The sequence below is a fragment of the Gobio gobio genome (genome assembly GCF_949357685.1).
Source record: "Gobio gobio genome assembly, chromosome: 1".
NCBI classification, from domain to species: Eukaryota; Metazoa; Chordata; class Actinopteri; order Cypriniformes; family Gobionidae; genus Gobio; species Gobio gobio.
Genome location: NC_137097.1, coordinates 23,726,071 through 23,753,115, shown reverse-complemented (window position 1 = coordinate 23,753,115; position 27,045 = coordinate 23,726,071). Strand labels below are relative to the sequence as shown.

The following is a 27,045-nucleotide window of genomic DNA, read 5'->3' as shown; positions in this document are numbered from 1 at the left end:
AAAGTGAAATGACATTCAGGCTGTCAAACAGGCCTGCTTTAAAAGCTTCAGATCAGACCCTGAACACACACAAAGAAATAAATAGTTCATTATTTCTGAATCTGATTTATTCAGATTGGGAACCACAGAAACTGGAAATAAATGATATTTCTCATAATCTTACAGATAGAAAAAAGACACTTGTGTAATCATTTCATTAAAGCATTTAGAGTAAGTGTAAGTAAGTGTTAATTAAGATTATTAAGCGTTTTGTAGGATTAAATGCAGAACATCCCATTCCGGCAGTTTCAGGGCATTGATCTCTAGAGTTATTTTCATTCCTGTAATTTAATAATCATATTAAGATTGTTTCCAGTACATGCCTCAGGCTTGCATAGTATTGTCAACTCACTCATCAGACTCCTTGGCAAACTGGTTGAACGGGTTTATTCGGTTCTTTTTGAGTCAGGCATGTTATTATACGTCTTGCGTCATCAACCCGGGACAAAACTTCTGTGTGTGTACGTGTGTATAGATGACAGCCTCATTCTTCATACGTTATATATCTTGTGACTAGTCCTCTTTTTGTTCTTTACTTGTTTTATGTATGTGTTGAAGTGGGAATCATCGAGTGGATTTGAGACCGTGAGAGATCTGGCAAGTACCTTTTATTTTATTTAAACCATAACCTATGACAATCACTAAAAAAATTTTTTTTTTAAAAACCCCAAGTTAAAGGGGTGGTTGCATGCGATTTCACTTTTTTAACTTTAGTTAGTGTGTAATGTTGCTGCTTGAGCATAAACAACATCTGCAAAGTTACAGCGCTGAAAGTTCAATGCAAACAGAGATATTGTCTTTTAAAGTTATGGCAGTTTATCTCACAATTCTGGAGCAAGGTCCAAAGGAGATTAGAGAACATATGTATTTGGTTACGTAAAGACCCATGGCTCTTCATCCCAGGTCTGGTACTCAATAACTCGACACTGCACTGAGGGACACAGCTCTTGCACAGAATTTGATTTCCATTGCCCGAATTGTATTTTACTTAAAGGGGTACTTCAGCACTGGGAAGAGGAATGTGTATTTAAACTGGGTCATTTATGTAGTAGAAATGTGAAATTATTTTTGAATTTGGTGCCTTCTAGATCAGAAAATCTCAAATGGAGATTGCTGAAATGCAGCTTACTTGTTTATTGGTGTTTTCAGATCGCGAGAGAGAGCTTAAATGTTCAATTCCTAAATCAACTATGTAAAAATCACTTGCACTGATATAGCAAGATTTTTTCTTTTAGTTGTCCTTTCATAGACAGCTCTTTTCTTGCAGTGTAAATTTGCTTAAATTCTTAGTATTTTGCAATCTCATAATATTCTGCACAAAAGAGAAGTGAATCGCAGTTTCACTGTTCACAGCATGTGATTGGCTGTTCACTACTGATGTCACACCTAAACTCAGGATCAAAGCCTGAGTTGACAGAAAGATGATGATCAGCATCATGGAACCAACAAAGCCTGATTGTATTGGTTTTGTCAACTCGAAACTAATCTTGTAACCCTGAGTTCGTTCAAATATCATCATGATACTACAGAGAAAACAAATTATAAACGTACTTGTTATTGTATGATTTTGTACAGGTCGATTTCAAGTTCAGAAACCAGAATGTCCCACACTGTCATACCTGTGAACTCTTCAACGGTTGTCATCCAGTTTCAACCACCAACACAAACACCAGCAGCTGGAACTGGGACAAATGCTCCTGTGCCTGTTTATGGACAACAGCCAGCTGGAGTTTCACCTCTTCATGAGATTCAGCCATTTCTGAAAGGACAAACAAAAGCCCTTGGGGTGAGAAATTGTTCATATATTCATGTGTAAGTCAGTGCTAGATAAGAAAAGTACATGAACAAATTCTTAAAAAGGAGTGGTACACACATTATTACAAAGCATACACATTTTTTATTAAAGAATGTGACATAATGCCTTGGTGACAACGCAGGAAAGACAGCAATATAAGATCAGGTTTATTATCATTTACAGAGTAAAATCTTAAGAATGTATAGTGTATCAGTCACAGAATATAATGTTTTAGTTGCAGATTATCAAAAATATGAAGTAATGGATAACATTGCAAAAAAGAAAAGATATTTGTACTGGAAATATAGTTCCCAAAATGTAATAATGTTTTACTTGCTTTATAAAAGCCTCTCTTGTCCCTCACAGACTGTCCAGATAATGATTGGCCTGTTGACTTTCCTGTTTGGCATCGTGGCTGCATTTTATGCAGCATCCATCTTTGTCTATAGTGGTATTGCTTACTCGGGATCTATCATCGTAAGAAACAAATTATACAATTAAGTTTTGTGTCTTTTATAACACAAGTTACATATTCCAGCAGAAGTCTAGATTTTTGTCTTTCTCTGTGCTTTCAGTACATTATCGCAGGCTCACTCTCCATTGCTGCAGAAAACAAACTCAATTCACCCTCCAGTTTGTGTTTGGTATGTACACACTTTGTGTTTGGTTTGTACACAGCACTTGTTATTTTTATGGGTCCAAGCAATAGAAGTACTGAAACTCTGTTGTGTTTGTAATGATTTCTTCTTCCTTATTTTTTGCCATAAAAGTGTATGGGCATTAGTGACGTAATTCCGCAATTTTTTCCTTGAATCCTTAAATGTATATATCCGATTTAATTTTCGTCCATAAACATTTCTGCCATTTTGAGTTTTCTGGAAATAAAATCCTTTTCAAACTCCTTCCTGGCCATTGGTCCAATCTTCACTAAATGATGCACATTGCAGCTTCGGATGTTGCTGGTAAAATGTTATCAAACAAATTAATTGTTTTTAACACCCAAACTTATTTAAACTTAATAGACTATAGAACATTTTGAGAATTTACACCAAATTGTGTTAAAGTTATAGGATCTGCAACAACTGAAATTCCTTAACGCTGTAACTAAATGATTGGTAAAGTTGAAAATGAATATGAATCTACTTTGGTGGATGTCATAACATAACAATAGGCTTGTTCGACTTCATGCAGCGCCACACAGACCGATTGGTGGCTGACTTGAAGCAGTGTATGCCGGTTAGAAATGTTGTCTGACTTGAGGCAGCTCCGCACCACGTGACTGTGACGCATGTCAACAAAGTGCCGCGAGATTGATTCGAGAGCAGCCGGCTGGTGCATTCTGTGCAGCTTCTCAAATCTGTTTTTTATAACAGTAAAACCTCTTTTCATGTGGTCGCAATGTTATATTGCCATGTTTTTCAAAATAAAACTGATAAAAAAACGTAGACCCTACTTCATTTATAGTTCACTTATGTTGAACTTTATTCTAAAACAGATGCTGTATTAAACAGACGCTGTATTAAGCAGTAAATAAAGTATTACATAACAATGTCTCTGAAACGTGTATTATATTTTATTTATTTCAATTCATCTGTGATAAAGTATGCAAACACAGCGCAAGCGTCTCTAAGGGAAGCCGAAAGTGTCCGACTTCACGTCTCCATTTGCAGCTCCTCCCCCTGATTGGTTACATCCAGCCGCAGCCAATGTCGAACACACCTTTTAATATGACTCGGCTACATACAAAAAGAAATGTCTGCTAGCAGCCAATCGAATTTCATTGTATATATATAAAAACAAAAACATATTGTATGATTTTTAAGTAATTAATTTGCATTTTATTGCATGACATAAGTATTTGATACATCAGGAAAGCATAACTTAATATTTGGTACAGAAGCCTTTGTTTGCAATTACAGAGATCATACGTTTCCTGTAGTTCTTGACCAGGTTTGTCCACACAGCTCTCTGGTCTTGGCCATTGTGGAGAGGTTGGAGTCTGTTTGATTGAGTGTGTGGACAGGTGTTATACAGGTAACCAGTTCAAACAGGTGCAGTTAACACAGGTAATGAGTGGAGAACAGGAGGGCTTCTTAAAGAAAAACTAACGGGTCTGTGAGAGATTTTATTTATGATAGAAATTACAGACCTCTACTAGGGATCGACCGATATGGATTTTTTAGTGCCGATGCAGATACCGATTTTTTTTCATCAGCCTTAGCCGATGACCGATACGGGCTGCCGATTTTCTTGAGCCGATATTTGGAGCCGATACTGCTTTTGCTCCCTCAATTTACATCATAAAAATGACACAATGATCATGATGATAATTTTAAGTTTAAAAAAATGAAAATTGATTGAACTAAAAAAAAAACAATATTTAACAAATAGTAAAAACAGGTGAGGTAGAATAAGAAAAAAAGAGTTCAGTGGTGAAACTAAATTCTGAAAATAAATATTTAACCTTAAATAAAATAATTACACTATTACACACAGTATCAACAAGCAAGCATCATAATAAAGTGCACACTGACTGTACTATACTTAAAACTTTTATACTTTTAAAACTATTTACAACCTAGTCATTTAATGCTTAGGGGCACTAAACTTAATCTCTAAGAAAAAAAAGAAAAGAAAAAGTATCGGCGAATTCAGCAGCCTTTTATCGGCCAATGCTGATAAATGTAAAAATCGCAAATATCGGCCCGATAAATACTTGTTCTCCCCACTATATATATATATATATATATATATATTGTGACGAAGAGGCTGAAGCGTTCGGATCCATTTGCAAGACTTTATTCACACAGGTAAGCCAACAGAGATAGGCAGTCATAAAGTTCAAACACAAGGAATAAGCCAGAGGCAGAGTAAGGGTAAATCAAGACTTCACAAATGAACAATGAGCAGAGCAGTCCAGATAAAGGTGAGCTGAGGGTCCACAGGTGATAATAATGAACTAATAATTAGCAGAGGAGCAAGGAAGGGAAATGCAGTCTTAATACGCAGGAGAGAGAGATCTGGTGAAACCAGGAGGAGGCGTGGTTGAGCGTTCCGTGACAGAGCCCCTCCCCTGCGAGCGGCTCCGGAAGCGAGGACCTGGTCGACGGCGGGGTCTACCACGGGGTCTTGGAGCCGGTCGATCAGGGTGGTGTCGGTGAAAAGCAGCAGTTAATGTAGGATCCAGGATATCATGAGACCTGACCCAGGAGCGTTCCTCGGGACCGTACCCCTCCCAGTCGATAAGGTATTGCAACACCCCGCCGTGACGCCTGGAGTTCAGGATCTCTCGCACCCGGAAAGCCTCCGAACCGTCCACTTCAATGGGAGGAGTCTGCACAGGAGCGACCTCCTCCCGGCTCCTCTCTCTCCTGGGAGCGACAGCGGGTCTGAAAAGGGACACATGAAATGTGGGTGAGATCTTGTAATGAGCAGGAAGTTCCAAACGAAAAGAAACAGGAGTTATCTGACGAAGGATCTTAAATGGTCCGACGAAACGAGGAGAAAGTTTCTTGCTTGGGAGCTTGAGCCTGAGATCTCGTGCAGAGAGCCACACCCACTGACCGGGTCGGTACCGAGGACCCTCGCGCCTCCTCCGATCTGCATGATGCTGAAAACGGCGTATGGCGTGCTGCAAGTGGACGTGAGCAGCATCCCAGGTGGCCTCACTGCGCTGAAGCCACGCATCTACTGCTGGGAGGTCGGATGGCTCCCCAGCCCACGGGAAGAGGGGAGGTTGGAACCCTAAAACACATTTGAAAGGGGTTAGACCAGTGGCAGGTTTTAACAAAGAATTCTGGGCATACTCAGCCCAGGCCAGGAAGCGACTCCAGTCCTGCTGATTCTGGTGGCAGTAAGTTCTCAGAAATCGAATCAAATCCTGGTTTAGACGTTCGACCTGCCCGTTGGCCTGAGGATGGTAACCAGAAGTTAAACTGACATTGATATTTAGTTTGCAGCACAATTCTCTCCAGACACGGGAGGTAAACTGAGGACCGCGGTCAGAGACAATGTCCTCGGGCAGACCAAAGAGACGGAACACCTGGTTGAAAAGAGCCTCGGCTGTCTGTAAAGCCGTGGGCAAACCGGTCAGAGGAATGAAACGACAGGACTTAGAGAAACGATCCACCACGGAGAGAATAGTTGTAAACCCCTGGGAAGGAGGTAGATCAGTCACAAAATCCACTGCGATGTGCGACCAGGGACGCTGTGGTACTGGCAGAGGTTGTAACAGTCCAGCTGGTTTGAGATGAGAGGATTTCACAGTGTTACAAACAGAGCATTGATGAATAAACTTTATGACATCAGACTGGAGTGAAGCCCACCAAAAGCGATTGGAAACTAACTGTATGGTAGCAGCGATACCAGGATGACCGGCGCTGGGAGTGCAGTGAACCCACTGAAGCACACGGTGGCGGAACCCGGGCGGAACAAAGAGACGATCCGCGGGACATTCTGGCGGAGCAGGGTGATTACTTAGGGATGCGGTGATCTCAGTGATAATGTCCCATTGAACAGGAGCCACGATTAGAGTAGTGGGAATAATGGGTTCAGGCTTAGATTCCTCACAAGGACCGTCGAACTGTCGAGACAGGGCGTCAGCTTTGCCATTCTGAGAACCTGGCCTGTAGGTGATCTTAAAATCAAATCTAGAGAAAAACAGAGACCAACGAGCCTGGCGAGCGTTTAAGCGCTTAGCTGATCTGATATACTCTAGATTTCTGTGATCAGTGAGTACCGTAAAAGGCTGACGAGCTCCCTCCAGCCAGTGTCTCCACTCCTCAAAGGCGGTCTTCATGGCCAGAAGTTCACGATCACCCACGTCATAGTTGCGCTCTGCAGAGTTGAGTTTGCGAGAATAAAAGGCACACGGGAACATTTTCGCAGGCTTACCACACCGCTGTGACAGGACAGCCCCCACTCCTGTGTTAGACGCATCCACCTCTATGATAAACTCCCTCTCAGGATCCGGGTGACGGAGGATAGGAGCAGAAGTGAATCTCTCCTTGAGCTGAGCAAAGGCCGCGGTGCAATCCGCTGTCCACTTAAAGAATTTCCCCCCTCCTTGAAGCAGAGAGGTGAGCGGTGCTACAATTACGCTGAAATTGCGGATAAATCTGCGGTAAAAATTGGCAAAGCCCAAAAAGCGCTGCAACTCTTTAACAGAGGAAGGTTGGGGCCAATTCACCACTGCTCTGACCTTGCTGTCATCCATCAAGACTCCGTCCGCACTGATGACATAGCCCAGAAAGGAGATACGCGTCTGGTGAAACTCACATTTGGAGAGCTTGGCATAAAGCTGGTTCTCAATCAGGCGCGTGAGGACTGCTCGCACATCTTGGACATGCTCCTCAAGGGAATCAGAGAAAATCAAAATATCATCAATATAGACAATAACTCTCTGCTGTAACATGTCTCGGAACACCTCATTTACAAAAGCTTGAAAAACTGAAGGACTGTTAGAAAGGCCGAATGGCATTACCCGATATTCGTAGTGCCCGGATGTAGTAGAGAACGCAGTTTTCCACTCGTCACCCCTCCGTATGCGAATTAGGTTGTATGCGTTCCTCAAATCCAGTTTGGTAAAGTAGCGGGCGGTACGGAGCATCTCCAGGGCGGCTGGAACTAACGGGAGAGGATAGCGATATTTCACTGTCACTTCATTAAGACCACGATAATCAATACACGGCCGAAGACCCCCATCCTTCTTCTTGACAAAAAAGAATCCGGCGGAAGCCGGAGATGTAGAGGTAGTGATGAAACCTTTCGCCAGTTGTTCGTCAATGTACGCCCTCATGGTCTCTGTTTCAGGTTGTGACAACGGGTAAACTCTTCCACGTGGAGGTACAGCTCCAGGCAAAAGCTCAATAGCACAGTCGCCAGCACGGTGAGCGGGAAGATGAGAAGCCTCAGCTTCACTGAAAGCCAGAGCTAGGTCGTGATAATCTGGGGGAATTCTCTGAAAATCCACTCCCTTGAGGGAAGCGCTGTGGTGTTCAGTACCTTGGATAGCGACCATGCAGTTGCTCTGACAGAATGCGGACCACCGGGATATCCTCCCTTCAGACCAGGAAATTTGGGGGTTATGTTTCTCCAGCCACGGAAGCCCCAAAATTATGGGATACATAGGCGAATGAATCGTGAATAACTGGATGGTCTCAGAATGCTGTGTCCCGATGCTGAGCGTTAGAGGTTGTGTGGTGTATTGCACCTCTCCTGACCCCAGGGGGCGCCCATCAAGCGCTTCCACTGTTACACCAGGCTCACATGCGAGGAGAGAAACACAAAGAGTTTTGGCGAATGCAAGATCGATGAAGTTTCCAGCAGCACCAGAATCAATCAAGGTTTTTACATTTAGAGTCTGTCTATTAAACTTCAAAGAACAATCCACATGAAATAACTTAGAAGAGGGATTCGAACTCACCGCAGTAGACCTCTTGAGCACTGGGTTAACCGGACATGTGGCCCTCAGATGTCCCGCCTCTCCGCAATACATGCAGAGATGATCTCGGCGTCTCCTCTCCCGCTCCGCCGTAGAGAGGCGTGTGTAACCAATCTGCATGGGCTCCGACTCCGCGTTAGAGGAAGCATACTCAAAGAAGCTGGTCCTGAGAGGTGTGCGTCGGGAGCGAATCAAGTTGTCGAGGCGGATAGCGAGCTCCATGATTTGATTCAAGGATTTACCGTCGTCGCGGCATGCCAGCTCTCCCTGGAGATCCGGGTTCAATCCCTTGCGATACAGGAGCTTTAGAGGTTCCTCCTCCCATCCAGTTTGGGCTGCCAGGGTCCGAAAAGAGAGTGTGTAGTCTGCTGCGGTAGACCTTCCCTGCCGTAACGTAAGCAAAAGTTCTCCTGGATCCTCTCCTCCTGCTGAGTGTTCAAATACTTCTCGAAATTGGGTCAAAAACTCATTATAAGAGGGAAAAGAGAGCTGACCTCCAGACCAGAGCGCAGTAGCCCATTCCAGAGCCCGACCAGTGAGTAGGGAACATATGAAGGAAACTCGGCTCGCATCAGTGGAATAGGACTGTGTCTGCTGGTTGAAATACAAGCTGCACTGCAACAGAAATCCCTTACAGGCAGAAGGTGAGCCATCAAATTTCTCGGGAAGGGATAATTTTGGATGGTTTGAATTGTTACTCACGGCGGGGGGAACGGCTGCAGGTGCAGATGGATTCTCAGCCGCGCTCGGCGGGGTAAGGGCTCGGACCGATCTCACAAGCTCCTCGGTGAGAGCTGTTAATTTCACCAGCTGTTGTTGATGAGTGAGCAGCACCTCAGCTTGAGAGGATACCTCGGAGGCCAGTCGATGAAAATCTGCTGGATCCTGTTTTGGTGAAGTCTTCTGTGACGAAGAGGCTGAAGCGTTCGGATCCATTTGCAAGACTTTATTCACACAGGTAAGCCAACAGAGATAGGCAGTCATAAAGTTCAAACACAAGGAATAAGCCAGAGGCAGAGTAAGGGTAAATCAAGACTTCACAAATGAACAATGAGCAGAGCAGTCCAGATAAAGGTGAGCTGAGGGTCCACAGGTGATAATAATGAACTAATAATTAGCAGAGGAGCAAGGAAGGGAAATGCAGTCTTAATACGCAGGAGAGAGAGATCTGGTGAAACCAGGAGGAGGCGTGGTTGAGCGTTCCGTGACATATATATATATATATATATATATATATATATATATATATATATATATATATATATATATATATATATATATATATATATATATAGTGGGGAGAACAAGTATTTATCGGGCCGATATTTGCGATATTTGCGATTTTTACATTTTTTACATATATATATATATATATATATATATATATATATATATATATATATATATATTAGGGATGCCACAATTCTCAATATAATATTGAACCGTTCGGTACGGCGCCTGTGAATTGCGGTTTTTCGGTTTTGCATTTAATTAAGTATTTTTCTACAAATTCTATCATTTGCCTCCATCCCAATATACTGAACAACGCGACATACATTCACATCACACGTTAGTGGTAGAGTTATACTCACGGAACACTATAGTTATTCACAGTCACGAAAGTTCATTATTTGCATGCGTTTTAAAGCCTTGCCGGCTCATTCGCGTGCGCGGTTTTAACATGCGCTTTTCCGAGCGCGCGCACTAAACGCCTGTCAAACACGTGATTACTGAACTAAGTAGTCGTCTTACTGCACTAATACTGTCAAATACACACAAGGTTTACATAAACACAGTCGGTTATGTCTAAAGTGAAAGTAAAATCATCGCGTGTCTGTATATTAGACAGGTGGTGTTACATTGACAGCAGCAGCCTAGTGAACACGCTGTCCTTAAAGGGACAGTTCACCTCTAAAATTATGTCATTATTTACTCACTCTAATATTGTTCCGAACCTGTATTCATTTCTTATTTTTGTGAACTATAGCATTTAATGTTAATACAACAACAAAAGACAGAGAAAATCACTTACTGCTCTTGACTGAAAAACCTTAATACAGTAGCTTTAATAAGAATCAGTGTATATTTTATAGTGAAGTCTATGTAGTGTTTTATTTTTACATTTATTTATTCAATTACATACTTAAATGCGGTACAGCTTTGAGCTGCCAGTGTAAATCTTTATATATATATATATATTTTATATTATACAATACACTAAGAATGTGTACTAGGGTTTTTTTTTAAGTAAAGTTTTAAGTTTAAGTAAGGTTTTTCAATTCTTTTAAGTAAAATAAAGAAAGAGTATTGCAAAAAAAAATAGTATTTTTTCTCGTTAACCTCTTGCTGTTCCTGTCGCTTAAGAATAGAATAGCAAAAAACTGATGTGACAAGCCATCAGAACCGAACCGAACCGAAAACCGTGGTTAAAAACCGAGGTATGTATTGAACCGTGGACTAACTGTATTGTTGCATCCCTAATATATATATATATATATATATATATATATATATATATATATATATATATATATATATATATATATATACTCACCTAAAGGATTATTAAGAACACCTGTTCAATTTCTCATTAATGGAACCAATCACATGGCAGTTGCTTCAATGCATTTAGGGGCGTGGTCCTGGTCAAGACAATCTCCTGAAGTCCAAACTGAATGTCAGAATGGGAAAGAAAGGTGATTTAAGCAATTTTGAGCGTGGCATGGTTGTTGGTGCCAGACGGGCCGGTCTGAGTATTTCACAATCTGCTCAGTTACTGGGATTTTCACACACAACCATTTCTAGGGTTTACAAAGAATGGTGTGAAAAGGGAAAAACATCCAGTATGCGGCAGTCCTGTGGGCGAAAATGCCTTGTTGATGCTAGAGGTCAGAGGAGAATGGGCCGACTGATTCAAGCTGATAGAAGAGCAACTTTGACTGAAATAACCACTCGTTACAACCGAGGTATGCAGCAAAGCATTTGTGAAGCCACAACACGCACAACCTTGAGGCAGATTGGCTACAACAGCAGAAGACCCCACCGGGTACATCTCATCTCCACTACAAATATTTGCACAAGCTCACCAAAATTGGACAGTTGAAGTCTGGAAAAATGTTGCCTGGTCTGATGAGTCTCGATTTCTGTTGAGACATTCAGATGGTAGAGTCAGAATTTGGCGTAAACAGAATGAGAACATGGATCCATCATGCCTTGTTACCACTGGTGGTGGTGGTGTTATGGTGTGGGGTAGAGCCCTGCACGGGCCTCAAAACTAGGCCCTAGCCCGGCCCTGGCCCGAGACGCTGAGGCCCTAGCCCAGCCCGTGTCCGACAGCTCATAAAAATTATCAGCCCGAGTCCGACTGGAGCCTGTGTTTTTATTAATCCTCCCTATTACACAATAGTTGCAGCCATTAAAATAGTTCAGTTTTGTTTTTAATGTCAAAGTAGTTATATTTCGTTTTGTTTCTTTATTAAGTTAATTTAGACAAATGTTTGAAGCATTTTGTTGCTTGTTAAATTAAAGTTTTTGTTCTTTAAAGTGACGACCAAGCGGCCAGCAACCGACAGTGAATTACACTGCATGAAAAGTGGGATTTTCGACCCCGTAAACGCCTGTAGACTCCCGGAAATCTCCCTAATTTTCGGCAGTTTTCGACAATTTCGACAACGTCGCGTTCGTCTGTGCCACAAATTGTCGTAAACGAACCATGACGTAGGTGGAGAGCCCCCCGCGGAGAGACAGCGCGGAGGTGCGACACCTCTAATTAGCATATGAATAGCAGCGAAACCAGAGAGTCAACGGCCAGACTTGAATTTACTCACTCAGTATTGGCTGAGGCCAGTACTTTTAAACAAGAAAAATCCCTCGTGATTGGTTGGCAGATCACTGCAAACCAATCATTATTGGTCCCCCTGGCCCATTATAAATGTAAACCCCAATAGTAATAATAAATATATAATTTATGTTGTAATAATTTATGTTTTATATTAATGTTAGTGCTATGAACTACACTATTCATACCATCAAGGAATATATGGGAAAATTTGCCCGGACCGTGCCGTTTATTCAAAGAAAGAGCTTCATTTATAAACACACAGCTGTTTATTCAAAGAAAGAGCTTTATTGTTAAACACACAACTATGTACAGTGCAGCAGTAATGTCTCTTATGTTGCCCTCCAAAAACGTCAAAAAGAAGCGCCCAACACATTCGGGAAACACAGGCGTATATGGCGAGTTGCCCTGTATTTCGGTATCGCCTCTAATCTGGATTGCAAAGTGGCACAGTGTTCGGCGTGCTCCAGGCTGCGAGAGGGCGGTGGCCGCACAATCCATCCAGACACCCCGTCAACAATGCCGTCTTCCTCGTCAGACATGAGGTCAATGGTCGCGCACTTCCAAATGTCCACCTCCTCATCCAGCACACTTTGTCTCGCTTCCAGCAGCTGTAATACAATTCATAAAGACAATAAGCAACCTGATACTCACATTGACAAAAAACAGATCTAATATAATAAATCTTACCCTTTTTCTTCTTGATCGACTCCGAGCTAAACTCCGCCTGCGATGTAAGTTCAGGTTGTTTGTATCTGAAGCTCCGGCGTGTCGATTCATAATACGTCTTACAGGCAGCTGGAAAACAATTACATGAGACTGGTATTAATAAAAACAGTCACGGTAAAATTAAACAAGGAATGAGAAAAACATTAGAAGATATACTTAAACACAATGTCGTCGTGATCAGCGGTTAAATCTGGACTCGCGGAAATCGCTCCAAGCAGATAAGAGCTCACGGCTTCGTTATGAGGCGAGGATAGTCTGTGTAAACAAAATGTGCAGTTTTAAGCTCGGATCTATTAACGCATCCATTTCCTTATACAGCTGAATAAAAGCATATTCTTTAAATCGTAACGTTACATTACCCATGCTCTGGTTCATAGCGCCTGCAGTTTGCCTCAGAGTTGTGAAGACGCCAGATAGCTGAAAATTAGTCGAAAAAGTTGGCCGCGTCCATGCAGAGGAGTTGAAGGGGAGCTGAAGGCGAGACGGCGTCCTGTCATTGTTGATCACGAAAAAGCAAAGCAGCAAAAACACAGGAAATGTATTAAAAAAAAAGAGTCCAAAACACGTCTGTTTAAAGCTCGTCTTCAAGTTTTGTACACGTCATGGCCATGACCTCGCACGTGATTGGACGAGGGCGAGAAGCTCGTCGGGCTCCTCCAATCACATGCGAGGTCATTATGTTTTCCAGAATTGATGAAAAAACTCTGTATTAATACATTTTCCTGGACAGAATGGAAAATGTATTTAGTACCACATGCATGTACAGACTACAGTTCTCGCTCACAAATTTGATGGGATTAGGATTGATTGTCTTGATATTGTCAGTTTATGACAGTTTACAAAGAAGGGAGTCTAACAACAAACTGATTTTAAGAAATGTATTAAATTAACAAGAAAATGAAACAAAAGAATGTTAAGAGGTGAATAAAATAAAAAAAAATGTTGATGTATTTTGGCTGTGTGCGTGTGCGTGTGTGTGTGTGTGTGTGTGTGTGTGTGTGTGTGTGTGTGTGTGTGTGAGAGAGAGAATCACAAGAGTCCGGAAATCAGTCCACAGAGGGGCTTAATTTATCCCTATATTCTTCAACCTCATTAAGGTTTCAGACCACCAGCTCCAGAAAAACCTATTATATTTATTTTCACTTTATTTAAGTTAATGGGTGTGGCAAATGTGCTTCAATTACATAAAGGCATAACACCGTAACTTTTTATTTTGTGTGTATTTTTTTTTTACATAACATTGGTTATTGCTAATGACATACAGAGTAATTAATCTACACTGTTAGCCCGGACAAGTTGAATCTACTTAAAAAATTGGAGCAAACTGGATGCCCTTAAAATTTAGTAATGTGAACTAAAACGAGGACATTTAACTTAAAATGTTTTAGTTTAAAAAATTCAGAACCTAGATAAAACTCCCCCTGCTGCTACTCTGATTTGCATTTGTGTAGCTCACAGCATGTTCATTTACATTATAAAGCCTCCCCTAGAATTAAGGGGAGGGGGGGGTCATGGGGGGAAAACTGCCAAGCAAGGCCCACGTCAATTTCCGACAATTTAAGGCAGTTTTCGGTGTTGCATGCAAATTGCCGTGCACAGTCGTAAACCTGAAGTTCCACGGCAATCTACAGTGCCACATACTGACGAAAATCCCACTTTTCATGCAGTGTTAACCCCACGCTTTAGCCTCTCAAATCAACACTTGTCAAAATAGTTAGGCTATATTTTGTTTAGTTTATTTTGTTAAGTTAATTTAGAAAAATGTTTGAAGCATTTTGTTTGTTAAATTAAAGTTTTTGTTATTTAAAGTGATGACCAAGCGGCCAGCGGCCGACAGTGAGTTAACCCAACGCTTTAGCCTCTGAAATCAACACTTGACTTGTCTTGCTTATAAAATCCATATAAAACACTTAAAGCATCGTTTAAACGTTTAACCTACTATCACCACTATTACGCCCCGCCTCTAGGGGAATATAAAAACAACACTAAAGAGGCGTAATAAATAATTGGTTGGGTTGTGGAAATGGAATCCCAGCACGCATCCCTCCGGTCGATAATCAAAAAGAAACAAAAGCACAAAATTGAAGCAAAAAGTAATACATTTATTAAAGATAACAATTGAAATAAAGAGCAAATCTTCAGGGTGTCCAAAAAGCCAAAATAACAAACAAAACGAATATAAAAAGGAAAGAGGGGAAAATGAATAACCTAATCAAATACCAAAAGAAAAATACATTTACTTTACCTATCTCCCTGCCCAAAAACAGAGATCAAACAAGGTCAAAATAAACAAGGCAGGACACCCCTACGCTCCACACTGTTATGGTTCAGACATAGGAGAACGGTTCAGAGGTTTTCACAAAATGCACGTTTGCTTGAGCAAAACAACATTATCTAATCACAATTTGATCATCGGCCGGAGGAGGGATTCCGGAGCTCTCAACCCACGTGCGACCGAACCAAGAATGAGCTCCCCGATGAGTGTCAGCAGCGTCCTTTTAAAAACCCCGCCCCGACTAAGCAACCAATGGCTGCTTACATCCCCATGATTGGTGCACCTGTTTTGAGTTAGAGAAAACAGAAAAAAGAGAAAAGGAACACAAAGCAATAGAAAACTAACACAGGTCGTAACAACCACCATCACAGTAAAAAGGCATTTTTGACAAGATGAGGCAGGCAGATTGCAACGGGGTGCGCAAACGAAACGGGCTACACAATCTAAAAAAACATAATAAAAAAAAACATGCTGGTTGTCTTACCTACCTCTCCGCGAAATTAATATAAATCCGATCTTCAATTCCCGTGCTATATGCACATTTAACGGAGTTCATGTCAATGAAAGCAACCAATATGAGCATTTTATTAATCAGCTCATTTCAACATCAAAGACCGCATTATGAAAACGAGCGACCTAAACACTGGTAAGAGCCTTTAGTCTCATTAGTTTTAATGAAGATTGTTGTGTTTTTGAGCATCTAAGACTTAGCTTATTTTCAGTTTCACTTGCGTCAGTTTAACTAACAGTTTCACTTGCTTCCAGCAGGATAATGCACCATGTCACAAAGCTCCAATGATTTCAAATTGGTTTCTCGAACATGACATGAGTTCACTGAACTAAAATGGCCCCCACAGTCACCAGATCGCAACCCAATAGAGCATCTTTGGGATGTGGTGGAACGGGAGCTTCGTGCCCTGGATGTGCATCCCACAAATCTCCATCAACTGCAAGATGCTATCCTAGCAATATGGGTGTAAGGATCGGTTTTGGTGCTAAGACAAAAGCTGAGATACACACCTCAGCAATTGAACAATAAAAGTCACTAATCTTGAGAGAAAGATCTCACAGAAACTGTGTGACAACACCCTGACAAACATTCCTCCCCCCTCCCCATTTTTCCCTCTCCTTGTCCTGTTTTCAAGTCACCAAATGCAGATATACCAGTGATGATGTATCTTGTAAATCTATTGCTTCATCCCTTTCATGTTTGATGTCTTTTTAAAGGTCTCAGTGCGAATGGAAAAATGGTCTCAGTTTCACTGCAGTCACTAGTAGTATTAGAAAGATTGAAAACTAATGAGAATTCAGTTCTCCTTTTGAGGAGTCTCTTCAAAGATATCTGATCCACTCCCCCAAAACCAGGGGGGGGGTATTGTAAATATTTGTTCTAGTTGAAGTATTTAAGGCTGGATAATCTAACTCTCAGGGGGAATATTCTGTAGTCAGAACCCCCCGTGTGGTGCAAACTGCATGTATTGTGCCAGACATGATGACTCTTTTAAATTATTTTCATATTGCTTTGCAATTGTGTTTTATGTTTTTACGCTGATCAGTTGTGTACCATGGATTCTTGTTTACTTATTTACTTTTCCTGTCTGGCCAAATTAAATGTTAATCTTGATTTATCTTGTATGATTCTGAAATCATTATTCTAGTATGGATCGATGTATACTCCTTTATTAACGCAAAATCTAGGGTTATGATAGATCACACCGATGACGGTACGACTGAAGCATGGGGCGCAGCGTGCACGATATTCCGATTCCTGACTATCGCTGGATTGGCAAGTTGCAGTTCGTAAATATTATTAAAATTACACTTTTTGTTGAGTGAGCATGTGCAACCACTTAAAGGTAAAATATTCACTCTGCATCCTCTGACTAATTGCAGAAGTAACCATTTTGTGCCCGTGAGCGCTCGAACCGGAAGCGTCTGTCTCTCTGAGATATTGGGTCTCTCGATGAACGAATATGAAAACTAGGAAGATACAAAGAAAATCAATAATCTAAATTAAATCGCAACTAATCGTAAAATCAGCTGATAAACTCTAAATGTAGCACACTTTATGGAGTCACTTAGAATTGGAGTCAGATAAAATTATTAATGGAGTCAGATTTAAAATCAGATATCAATAAATTAAGAGAACTTCACCGAAAGGCTGAAAAGGCTTACACGCAGAATTCCTTTTGACCAAGTCATTAGTATCTAGTTTTTGGGCTAATGGATGGAAATTTACATGGGCAAACATTTCTAAAGAATGCTTTCAGCACCTTGTTGAATTAATGCCACGTAGAATGAAGGCAGTTCTGAAGGCGAAATATCCTAATAATCCTTTAGGTGAGTGTACATACAAATATGTAATACACATGTAATACCTATATTTGTTTTGTACTAACAGGAGTTTTTCCAGTTGTCTATTGACACCTAAACTATAAGTTTATAGTGACATTAGACTTTGCTGTAAAAACAAACAAAACCAAAAAAAATTGTTGGAAAGATACATTTCAATCATATCCCTTAATCATCCACATGGACCCTGGTGATTGGTGCTTGTGGGTGTCACAAACATTCTGTTATTTTTGTTGGACATTTTCATGGACTTTTAGTTTGTTATTGTCAGTCACATGTTGTCTTTTGTCTCATGCCCGCCAATTATTAGTTACTGTGAAGATTAATTAATAATCACAGGTGTTTGTCATTAGAGTTGCTGTCTGTTCACTCCTGAGTTGTCCAGTCTATTAAAGCCTATATATATATATATATATATATATATATATATATATATATATATATATATATATATATATATATATAATGTCAAGTAGTGTATTTTTATCACTCCATATTATACTTTTCCATCTACGCTAACAGGCTAAAGTTCTTGCCAATTTATCAAGCTGTTTTATGGTTGTTGTTTTTTTCTACCTATAGGTGAAAGGTTCACTTGGAATGAACATTTTCAGTGCTATAATTGCAGGCATTTCCATCATCATAATTCCAGTGGATTTGGGTCTAGCGCCAGTAGACCTGTACACTCACTGCAACAATTCTGATTGTCATTATGATCATATTGATACTGAAATAGTAAAGTATATGGTATGTCACCAACTTTTATATTCACATTTATTTAGTAATTACAATGTGTGGTCAGTACACTTGTCAAATGTCAAGCCATAATCTGCACTCATCTGTCCAGTCTTTTTTTCAACATTTCAGAAGTAGTTTATAGATCTCCTACTATTACTGATAACTTACCATTCAAGAAGGCATTATACATTAATTGTAAACTCAATCCAGTTTGACCTATAGACATGTTGTATTACTATATGACAGGATGGTAGATTCTGAACTGCTGTGCAGTCAGTGGACTAGTGTGAGTGCTAATTATCAATTATTTTCTCATTATTATTTGTGCTAATATTGAATTCTCTCTCAGACTCTCTTCTCAGGAACTGGTATTGTATTGGTACTATTCGCTATCCTTGAGTTTATCGTCTCCATCTGTCTGTTAGCATTTGCCTGTAAAGCCGTCTGCTGCTGTGCTCCACAGGTGAGTGATGTGTCAAGTTCCCAAAAAATTTGTCAGCTGAACCCCTCAGATATGCATACAGAAGGGAAATACTTCACACTTTTGTTTGTACAGATACTGTAAAATGAAGTTCCAGGACTTAAAGGGATAGTTCACCCAAAAATGAAAATTCTATCATAATTTACTCAACCTCAACTTGTTCCAAACCTGTATGAGTTTCTTTTTTCTGCTGAACACAAAAGAAGATATTTTGATAACCAAGCAGATAGAGCAACCATTGACTACCATAGTATTTTTTTCCCCTACTATGGTAGTCAATGGTTGCTCTATCTGCTTGGTTACAAACATTCTTCAAAATATATTCTTTTGTGTTCAGCAGAACAAATTAACTCATACCAGTTTGGAACAAGAATTTTCATTTTTGGGTGAACTATCCCTTTAAGGACTTTTCAAGAACTACTTTTTTGGTTTTCAAGGACTACAATCAGAGATTTTACTTATCAAACTATAATTTTATTATCTTTCAAAATCAAAATAAATAAATAATAATAATTAGATAAATAAAAATAAACTGATAAAACAAAATGATACAAATAAAGTAGAGAACATGCAATGACTGCGGTATCTTTAACCATTGAAATATATTATGACAAAGATATCTTTTCTCATATAACTCTTTAAACCCGAAGTGTACTGGCCCTGGTACACCCCCACCCCCACAAAACAAATTCATAATGAAATTACTAAGCAACCCCTGAATGTAATAACACAAAATAGGTATCATTTTAAAGATTAGATTCTCAGCTCAGATAGTAATTTGTCATATGTCATTTGAAAGGTCTCACGGAGTAGAACACAACAAGCCTAATTGTTTTGGGCTTTGACTAAACTTGAGCAAGCTTTTTTGTAAGTTAAGTCCTGCAAGACCCATATGTAAATAATAAATAATATATAATAATGCGGCATTCACATGGTGTTTTTCACTCGCAACTTCATGAAACATAGAAAATGGCCCATCGTTATTTACAGCAGATTCTCACGATTAAAAAGAGTCACCCCAAGTCCCCACAATCTGTCTTTTAGATCTAAAGATAGATCGTTTAATTATAACACACAAACACACACAGAGACGCACATGAGCGGAGTACAAAAATAACAGTTGCTTAGACTTGGCGTTTTCGCTGGTAACTTCATGACACATGCTCCGATTGTTGAAAAAGGCACATCAGTACTTACAGTTAATGCTCCCGATTGAAATGAGTCCAAAATCAATACAATCCATTGTGCCGATCACAAGATATTCCTCATGGATGTTGTGTTGATCAATGCAGTTTTGAAAAATATGGCAATTCATTTTCATACCTGCTAGGTGGCGCAGATTTGGACAGTTTGTTCAAATGTAATAAAAATAGATATTTTCTATATATTTAAGTAAGGAATAATTGATGAAGGGCCGTTCGCATTGTGACCGCATCACCACCTCGGGTGTGCATTATTTTTCATTTTCAACAGCAAAATATAAACTATATACAGTATAAATATGAGCTAACTTATAATTACAATGTCAACTTGCTTATCCCTTTACATGCACTCTTTTAATTCTATCCATCAAGCTACAACAAACCATTTTCAATCATCATTTGCTGCCTGCCTTCTAAAATCTACTACTACTGAGTGATGCAGTAAATCCATCATGTGACTCGTTAATGCTGTGTCTGAACGAAGTCAGCAACGCAATTTCGCTCACTGCCTAACTTACGATTTACAATGCAGGAACTGGAACTACAAATATACTACGCTGGCGATAAACGCGCGCGATATTCGTCCCGGTGTGTACAGGAGCTTTATCGTTGATTTTGAAGCTCTGTGATACACAAAAGTTTGATCCTTGTACATTTTACACCCCGACTTTAACATCACCATCTCTAAAATTGAGTTAGAATAATTTGTAAGAGCACAATTATAAGCACAACGAAGCTGTAAATGTAGACTGATCTTACCGGTTTGGCGTGATGTTTTAAGGGTGTACTCACACTAGGCACGGTTGCCTTGTACTGTGCCTGAGCGTGATTGTCAATAAGGTGAAAACCATACACGTTATAAACATAAATATACTTGAATTAATTGAAAAGTGTACCCAAGTAGTAATAGTTTGGTGTTTGCTGTCGTAATGAGGACAGTAGTGCACTGCCATTCCGATCTCTGGCCCACCTCTTCCAATTGGCACATTCTGCACTCACACTAGTCAACCGAACCAGACTTTGGGGGTCAAACGCGCCCGGGCACGGTTCAGATCGCATAGTGTGAGTTTACCCTAATGACAGCCTCTGTAGTCACATATAGCCACTTGTTAGAAACAGCCTTTTCAAGACATGTAAAAACCATGAGTGCTAACCATAGACCTTATTTAAGTAATTTAACCAAAACCCCATTCAAAAAAACCATTGACTCTAGGATATTGGAACCGGAAGTGCTAAAATGCTAACTCGTTTCCAGGGTTTTGCCAAACAGATGCGTCATACCTGCACCACTCTATTCGGTCAAGATTATTAGGTTAAACTTGGACTTGAGGCCTGAGCTTGACCAGTGTGTTTTCTGATAGACATTCATTTTCTCCCCTTGATAAAACAAAAAAATTATGCATTTAAATTTCTTCAACAAACCTGCTCAGCGCAAAATGTACCAAACTGTAGGAATGACCCAGATACTTCTTTAATTAAATTGCATAATCATAAGTTGATAAGCAAGATTTGATAAGAAATATTGCTATTTCAGTTTTTTTTTGACAAATTTTGTAGCCTGGTTAATTTTAATTTTACATTCGAATATATTGTTTTTGTCTTTTCATAAACTCACAAACCCCCTGCATTTCTCTCATGAACCCTCGCTTATAGAAGCGGAACAAAGCCAAGTGGGCGTAACACCTTGGGTGTGAATTATTTCAGGTTTTTGCCCTTAAAGCACAATTTCTTGCAACTACTTTTTTAAGCAAGGAACACACCAAACCGACGCCCACCAACTAGTAGCGACGAAAGCAGACTGCAGAGTTGGCTCATGTTGGCAGCGTCTGGGTCCAAAGTTGCCCTGACACACCAAGCCAACGCTCGACATCCGACAGCCAAGTAGCACGTCCACTCTGCGTCTGCGTAAGAGTAAATAGCTGTCTGTACCAGCTGGTGGCAGTAGATTCAACATGTCGGATCGGCTGAAAAATAGCCGACGAGGACCAACGTCAGCCGACGGTGTGGAACACACCGAGAAAACTTAGACGGCCGACGCAGGAAAACTGCCCGAAGGCCGACCGTCGGCTTGGTGTGTTTCAGGCTTTACACATCCCTAATTCCAAAACATAATTTTAGAGCTAGTAATGGAGATTTGGGCCATTGATAATTGCGCCTCTCATTGATATGCAGAGATTGAGCATCTGTAAATTACCTGAGTCTATGTCTCTCAATGTTCAGCAGCAACATCTCTACTAGCAAAACTCCCAAGTTTAACTGCTTAAAAAACAGTGACATTACCATCAACTGAGAAATATCATGTGGTTTTTCAGTTGTGAAATTACTTTAAGAAATCCAACTGAAAGCATAAGTTTCCACACCAGGACATTTCAGAAGGATTTCTGTCTTTTCCTTTTTTCTACTACACTGATGTCTGTAAACCTGTAATACTGAAACTGTCTGCAACTGTCACTGCATGTGTGGCATTTCACAGTAAGAAGACATTCAACTCAGACATCCCAAGTCTCCCGGAAGTTCCGGGAGTCTCCCGCATATTTATAGCGGCTCCCTGATGCCCGCAAATGAGTTAAATTCTCCCGCAATCTAGAGCGAGCGAGCAAGAGCGCGCATGCGAGACACAAACTGTGCACGCGCGCACGGCAGAGAGGGAGAGAGAGCGAGAGACCTTGCTAGTGTGCACCTAATGAAGCGCATGTAAGACGGAGAGCATCCTGATTGGCTTGTTTCGGTAAGTCAACCAATCAATTGTCAGTGTGGGCGGGCTTTTATCTCTTCTCCCGAACCGAATGAATCAGTTCAGTGTATTTAGAAACTGGAGCGCCATGGCAGAGGGAGAGTGCCCCAAAAAACTTAAGTATAAATATAATGACAATCTTGCACGCTGTACCGTTTGTAACTGACATGTTATGGTTGAGTTAAACAAGTTTCATTTCATGTGCATATTTTTTCAGGTCGGCTAGTTGCCAAGGCTACATGAAAACAACAAACTCCTTAGACCTGTTTAAAGTTGCAATGAAATATTAATAAAAGCAGTTTACATAAATAGTATAAGCAGCTTATGTAAATAGTAAAAGTGATCTACATAATTTTACATAATTTAACAAATAACAAATAATTGCATAGACCTATAGAAATGATATATTAATTATATATTATATTATACTATACAAGTAAAGTAATGTTCTGTGGTGAAATTCGGGATACCTTTCCTCCTTTCATGTTTTTTTGTGTGTGTGTGTGTGTGGGGGGGGGGGGGGGGGGGGGGGTACCTCCCTGAAATGACTTTTTTCAGGTTGGGATGTCTGTTCAACTCAATGTGTGTTTTTACAAAGGTGCCGATTGTTCCACAAGTTTCCACAATTCCACAGCCCTGTGGTTCTAGGCCCAATCATTTCCAAGATCTTAACAACACAGAGGTAAGAGAAGCTTGTAAACCCCCCCCCCCCCCCCCCCCCCCAAAAAAAAATTTTTTTTTCCACAAAACAATGTATTATGTAGTGTAGACACATGTAGTGTTTATTTGTGTGCTCACACTGTGTGGTCCGATCGTCGAGCACGACTTGTCTGCTCACACTATACAAGTGAAATATGCGTGATAAAACCCCTGTGCCTTGTTGCCACGATAGAGACAGAGCGACACACGTCATAATCTGAAGACCACGCCCACCGGGAGGGAAAACACCGTCTCCATTGACTTTGTATTACGTGAAGTGGCGTCTTCACGTAAACAGAAACAGAACAATGTCGAAAAGCTGATATGTGACAAGGTATACAGCAAACAAGCTAAACAACCCAGAATGAAAAACCCAGAAGTTTTTATAAGCTGTTGACCCAAAAAACGAGCGTTTAAGGACAAAAAAGTGGATACAGGCAATTGAGACAGAGCACGACATGCTATATTACACTGAGAACTACGCCCACTGGAGGGGAATGTAATCAGTGACAGGAAATATAATATATAAAACTGACATTTGGATATTTGACTTAACAGTGACAGTGTTTACTGCACACGTAGGCATACTGAGGCATACTGAGTGTCAGGATCCCAAAATTGACCCATTCCTCCTGCTGAAGCTTCAGGTCTTATTGTCTGTCTCCACTTTTGTTTCCTTAAACGCTCATTTCTTTTGGTCGACAGCTTATAAAAACGTATTTCTGTGTTTTTTAGCTTATTTCTATGGGCCTAACAATATAAATTAAGACAGTTAAAGGCTACGTTATCAGCATATGTTAAAGGGTTAGTTCACCCAAAAATGAAAATTCTGTCATTAATTACTTACCCTCATGTCGTTCGACACCCGTAATTTCAAAACACGGCCTCATGAAGCTTCGAAGCATTATGAATCAGTGAGTCGAATCATGATTCGCGTGTCAAACCGCCAAACTGCTGAAATTTGGCGATCCAAACTGCTCATTCGACTCACTGATTCATAACGCTTCGAAGCTTCATGAGGCCGTGTTTTGAAATCGTCATCACTATATAAGTCGTTATTTAGGGTTTTTTTGCGCACAAAAACTATTCTCGCCGATTCATAAAGTTATTGTAGAACCACTGTAGTGAGATGGACTTTGTAATGACGTCTTTAGTACCTTTTAAGGGTCTTGAGAGTGAACCGTGCATTGTGCCAATGGAGGCCTTTCAGAGCCATCAGATTTCAACTAAAATATCTTGATTTGTGTTCCGAAGACGAACGGAGGTCTTACGGGTGTCGAACGACATGAGGGGAAGTAATTAATGACAGAATTTTCATTTTTGGCTGAACTAACCCTTTAAAGTAGATTTATCTCTTGTTTCTGTGAGAATATGCGCCGAAAGCTCGTCAGATTTTACTTTCACTTTCTGTAGTGAATAATTGACTGGGTTTGAGACTTTACCGACTCTCGCGCACATTGCATGATATCCACTGACTCACCTTCATGATTTAAAACGAACAAGAAAAAAAAATCAATAATGCAACATGACATTTTGTGTCAAATGATGGACAACGGTTCAAATTTCCCATCATTCCCACTAGGCTAAATATTAAATAAAAGTAAATAAATAAATAAATAAAGTGTGAAAGTAAAACAAGTAAATTAATGTTCAAGTAGCTAAATGAATAAAAGAGCCACTGGATAGGCTACACAGTGGTTTGAAAGATTTTGATAATCCGTTTTACAACACAAACAGCAGTTTTCTAAATTACTACTAGTTTAATAACTACAGAACTGAAAGATCTCCCGGTTTTCATTTTCTTTATTGCTGCATTAAAGATGAAATGGTTCAACTTCTGCTTTCGTGCAGGCGCGGTGAGGGGAAGGGCAATCAGTTCGTAGCTCTGCTTCAGCTGTGTGATAATCTCACAAGGGGCGACCAGAATTTCTGACGTGCCAGAAAATCATCCGATTGCCGATCAGGAGAGGTTTGTCGCCTCTCGTTTCCCCCTGTACACTGCACGAACATCTCACGACAAACAACGCATGATAAAGCTGAAAATCGGCCCGACCCAAAAAAAGAGTTGCACGAGTCGAATTTCAGCTCAAAATCAGACGACAATCGCACAGTGTATGCACAGCTTAAATCATTATGTAATGGTGCATTAATTGTTTAATAGTATCAATACAAAAGCAATCAATAAGCAAGGAAGCTGATCATCTAGCTTTTTCTCTTGCAGATACCTGTGCTCAGCAACCCTGCCATGCATCACCATCCTCCAGAAAATCCTCCACAATACAGTGAATTTAAAAAATATGAATATTAAAAGTCGACTGTAACACCAATGGACTCTTGTATGTTTGCTTTTTGTTTTGCGTGTTGTGTTCTGTTCATTTGCCCTCATTGTGTGTTCTTATTAGTTAACTATTTACACCTGTTTCTGTTCTCCCTCATTACGTTGTTAGTTCCCTTTTATAATCTCCCTGTTCTGTTCAGTTCTTGTCGAATCTTGTCTACGTATAGTGTGTGTTGCCACCTGTTCATCTGTTTACCTGCCTGTCCTGTAGAGAACGTTGATGTTATTAAACCTTTTGGAACTTAAATCGTCTGTTTACTGCAACCACCCGTGACATCGACAGTTGAGTTGGGACACAAGGGTTTCCCAGTGATTTCCTGTCCATTATCTCTAATGTCCTTTCATTAGCAAGAGAACATAACTGCAAAGAAAAATAAATCACTTGATCAGAAATTAATTACCTGTCACAAATGTCTAAACAACAACTATTCAAGACTAGACACTATTTTATGATTTATTTACTTTAGTCAAGTCAAAGAAAGTTGACTAATCATTAATGAAACTAGACAGCTTGTTTTGCACAACTAATTCCTTAATACAGTATAATTTGTAAGAATAACGTATACAGAATAAAAAATGGCTTATTCATTTATTTTTTTGTTTGTCGCCCTTCACCTTTATTTAAAGTGTATGATATTGCATTGTCTTCAGTTGTGTGGGTCTTGTACAACGCTCAAAATTGAACTTTTTAATGCACAATCCCTCACAAATAAATCATCTTTCATCCAAGACCACATCATGGATAAGGGATTAGACCTTATGTGCTTAATGGAAACATGGCATCAGCCTGCAGTTTACTCAGCACTAAATGAAGCCTGTCCCCCTGGTTACAGCTACCTGGAGAAAGCCTGTAACACTGGTCATGGTGGTGGCTTATCTGTAATTCATAGACAAACATTGGAGCTGTCTTTTCTGCCTTTGCCCACAGTGTCATCATTTGAATACCTTGCTTTTAAATGTAAACCCCCTTCTTACAACACTCTGCTCTACTTCTGCCAACATTTTAATATTAGGAGATTTTAATATTCATGTAGATACCCCCTCCTGCCACCTGACGGAAGAGTTTCTGCAATTATTGGACTGCCTCAATCTCCAACAGCATGTGGATGTCCCCACTCATTCTAGGGGGCACACTCTGGACTTGGTCATTTCCAACTCTCCTCATATTAGAAACCTCTTGGTGTATGATCTGGGTGTGTCTGACCACCAGGCCATCTCAATGGAGCTGCCACGCCCCTCTTACCATACCAAAGATACTCGTCGAATTTGCTTCAGGAACCTGAAAAAGATTAACCAATACACTCTAGCTATAGACCTCCAGCAACTCTCCTCTGCTGATCTCTCCTCAGTCATGGAGTCGGTTGACTTCTACAACCAATCTTT

General features: G+C 40.3%; 1 protein-coding gene across 1 annotated transcript; it reads left to right on the top strand.

The window, feature by feature from the left end:
* Positions 1-481: 481 nt before the first annotated feature.
* LOC307127294 (membrane-spanning 4-domains subfamily A member 4A-like) lies at positions 482-26,253 on the top strand. Its single transcript, XM_079818428.1, has 8 exons — positions 482-636; positions 1,615-1,825; positions 2,201-2,311; positions 2,410-2,478; positions 18,053-18,217; positions 18,558-18,671; positions 23,224-23,307; positions 25,546-26,253. Exons 2-8 carry the CDS (start codon positions 1,640-1,642, stop codon positions 25,630-25,632), a joined length of 816 nt encoding a protein of 271 aa, XP_079674554.1. The 5' UTR covers positions 482-636; positions 1,615-1,639; the 3' UTR covers positions 25,633-26,253.
* Positions 26,254-27,045: the final 792 nt, after the last annotated feature.

Excerpts from the sequence above, each read along its gene's own strand:
- LOC307127294 (XM_079818428.1), top strand. The coding sequence starts at position 1,640 with ATGTCCCACACTGTCATACCTGTGAACTCTTCAACGGTTGTCATCCAG. Across the intron at positions 2,312-2,409 it reads CTTACTCGGGATCTATCATC|TACATTATCGCAGGCTCACT; the intron begins GTAAGAAACAAA and ends CTGTGCTTTCAG. Across the intron at positions 18,672-23,223 it reads TCTGCTGCTGTGCTCCACAG|GTGCCGATTGTTCCACAAGT; the intron begins GTGAGTGATGTG and ends GTTTTTACAAAG.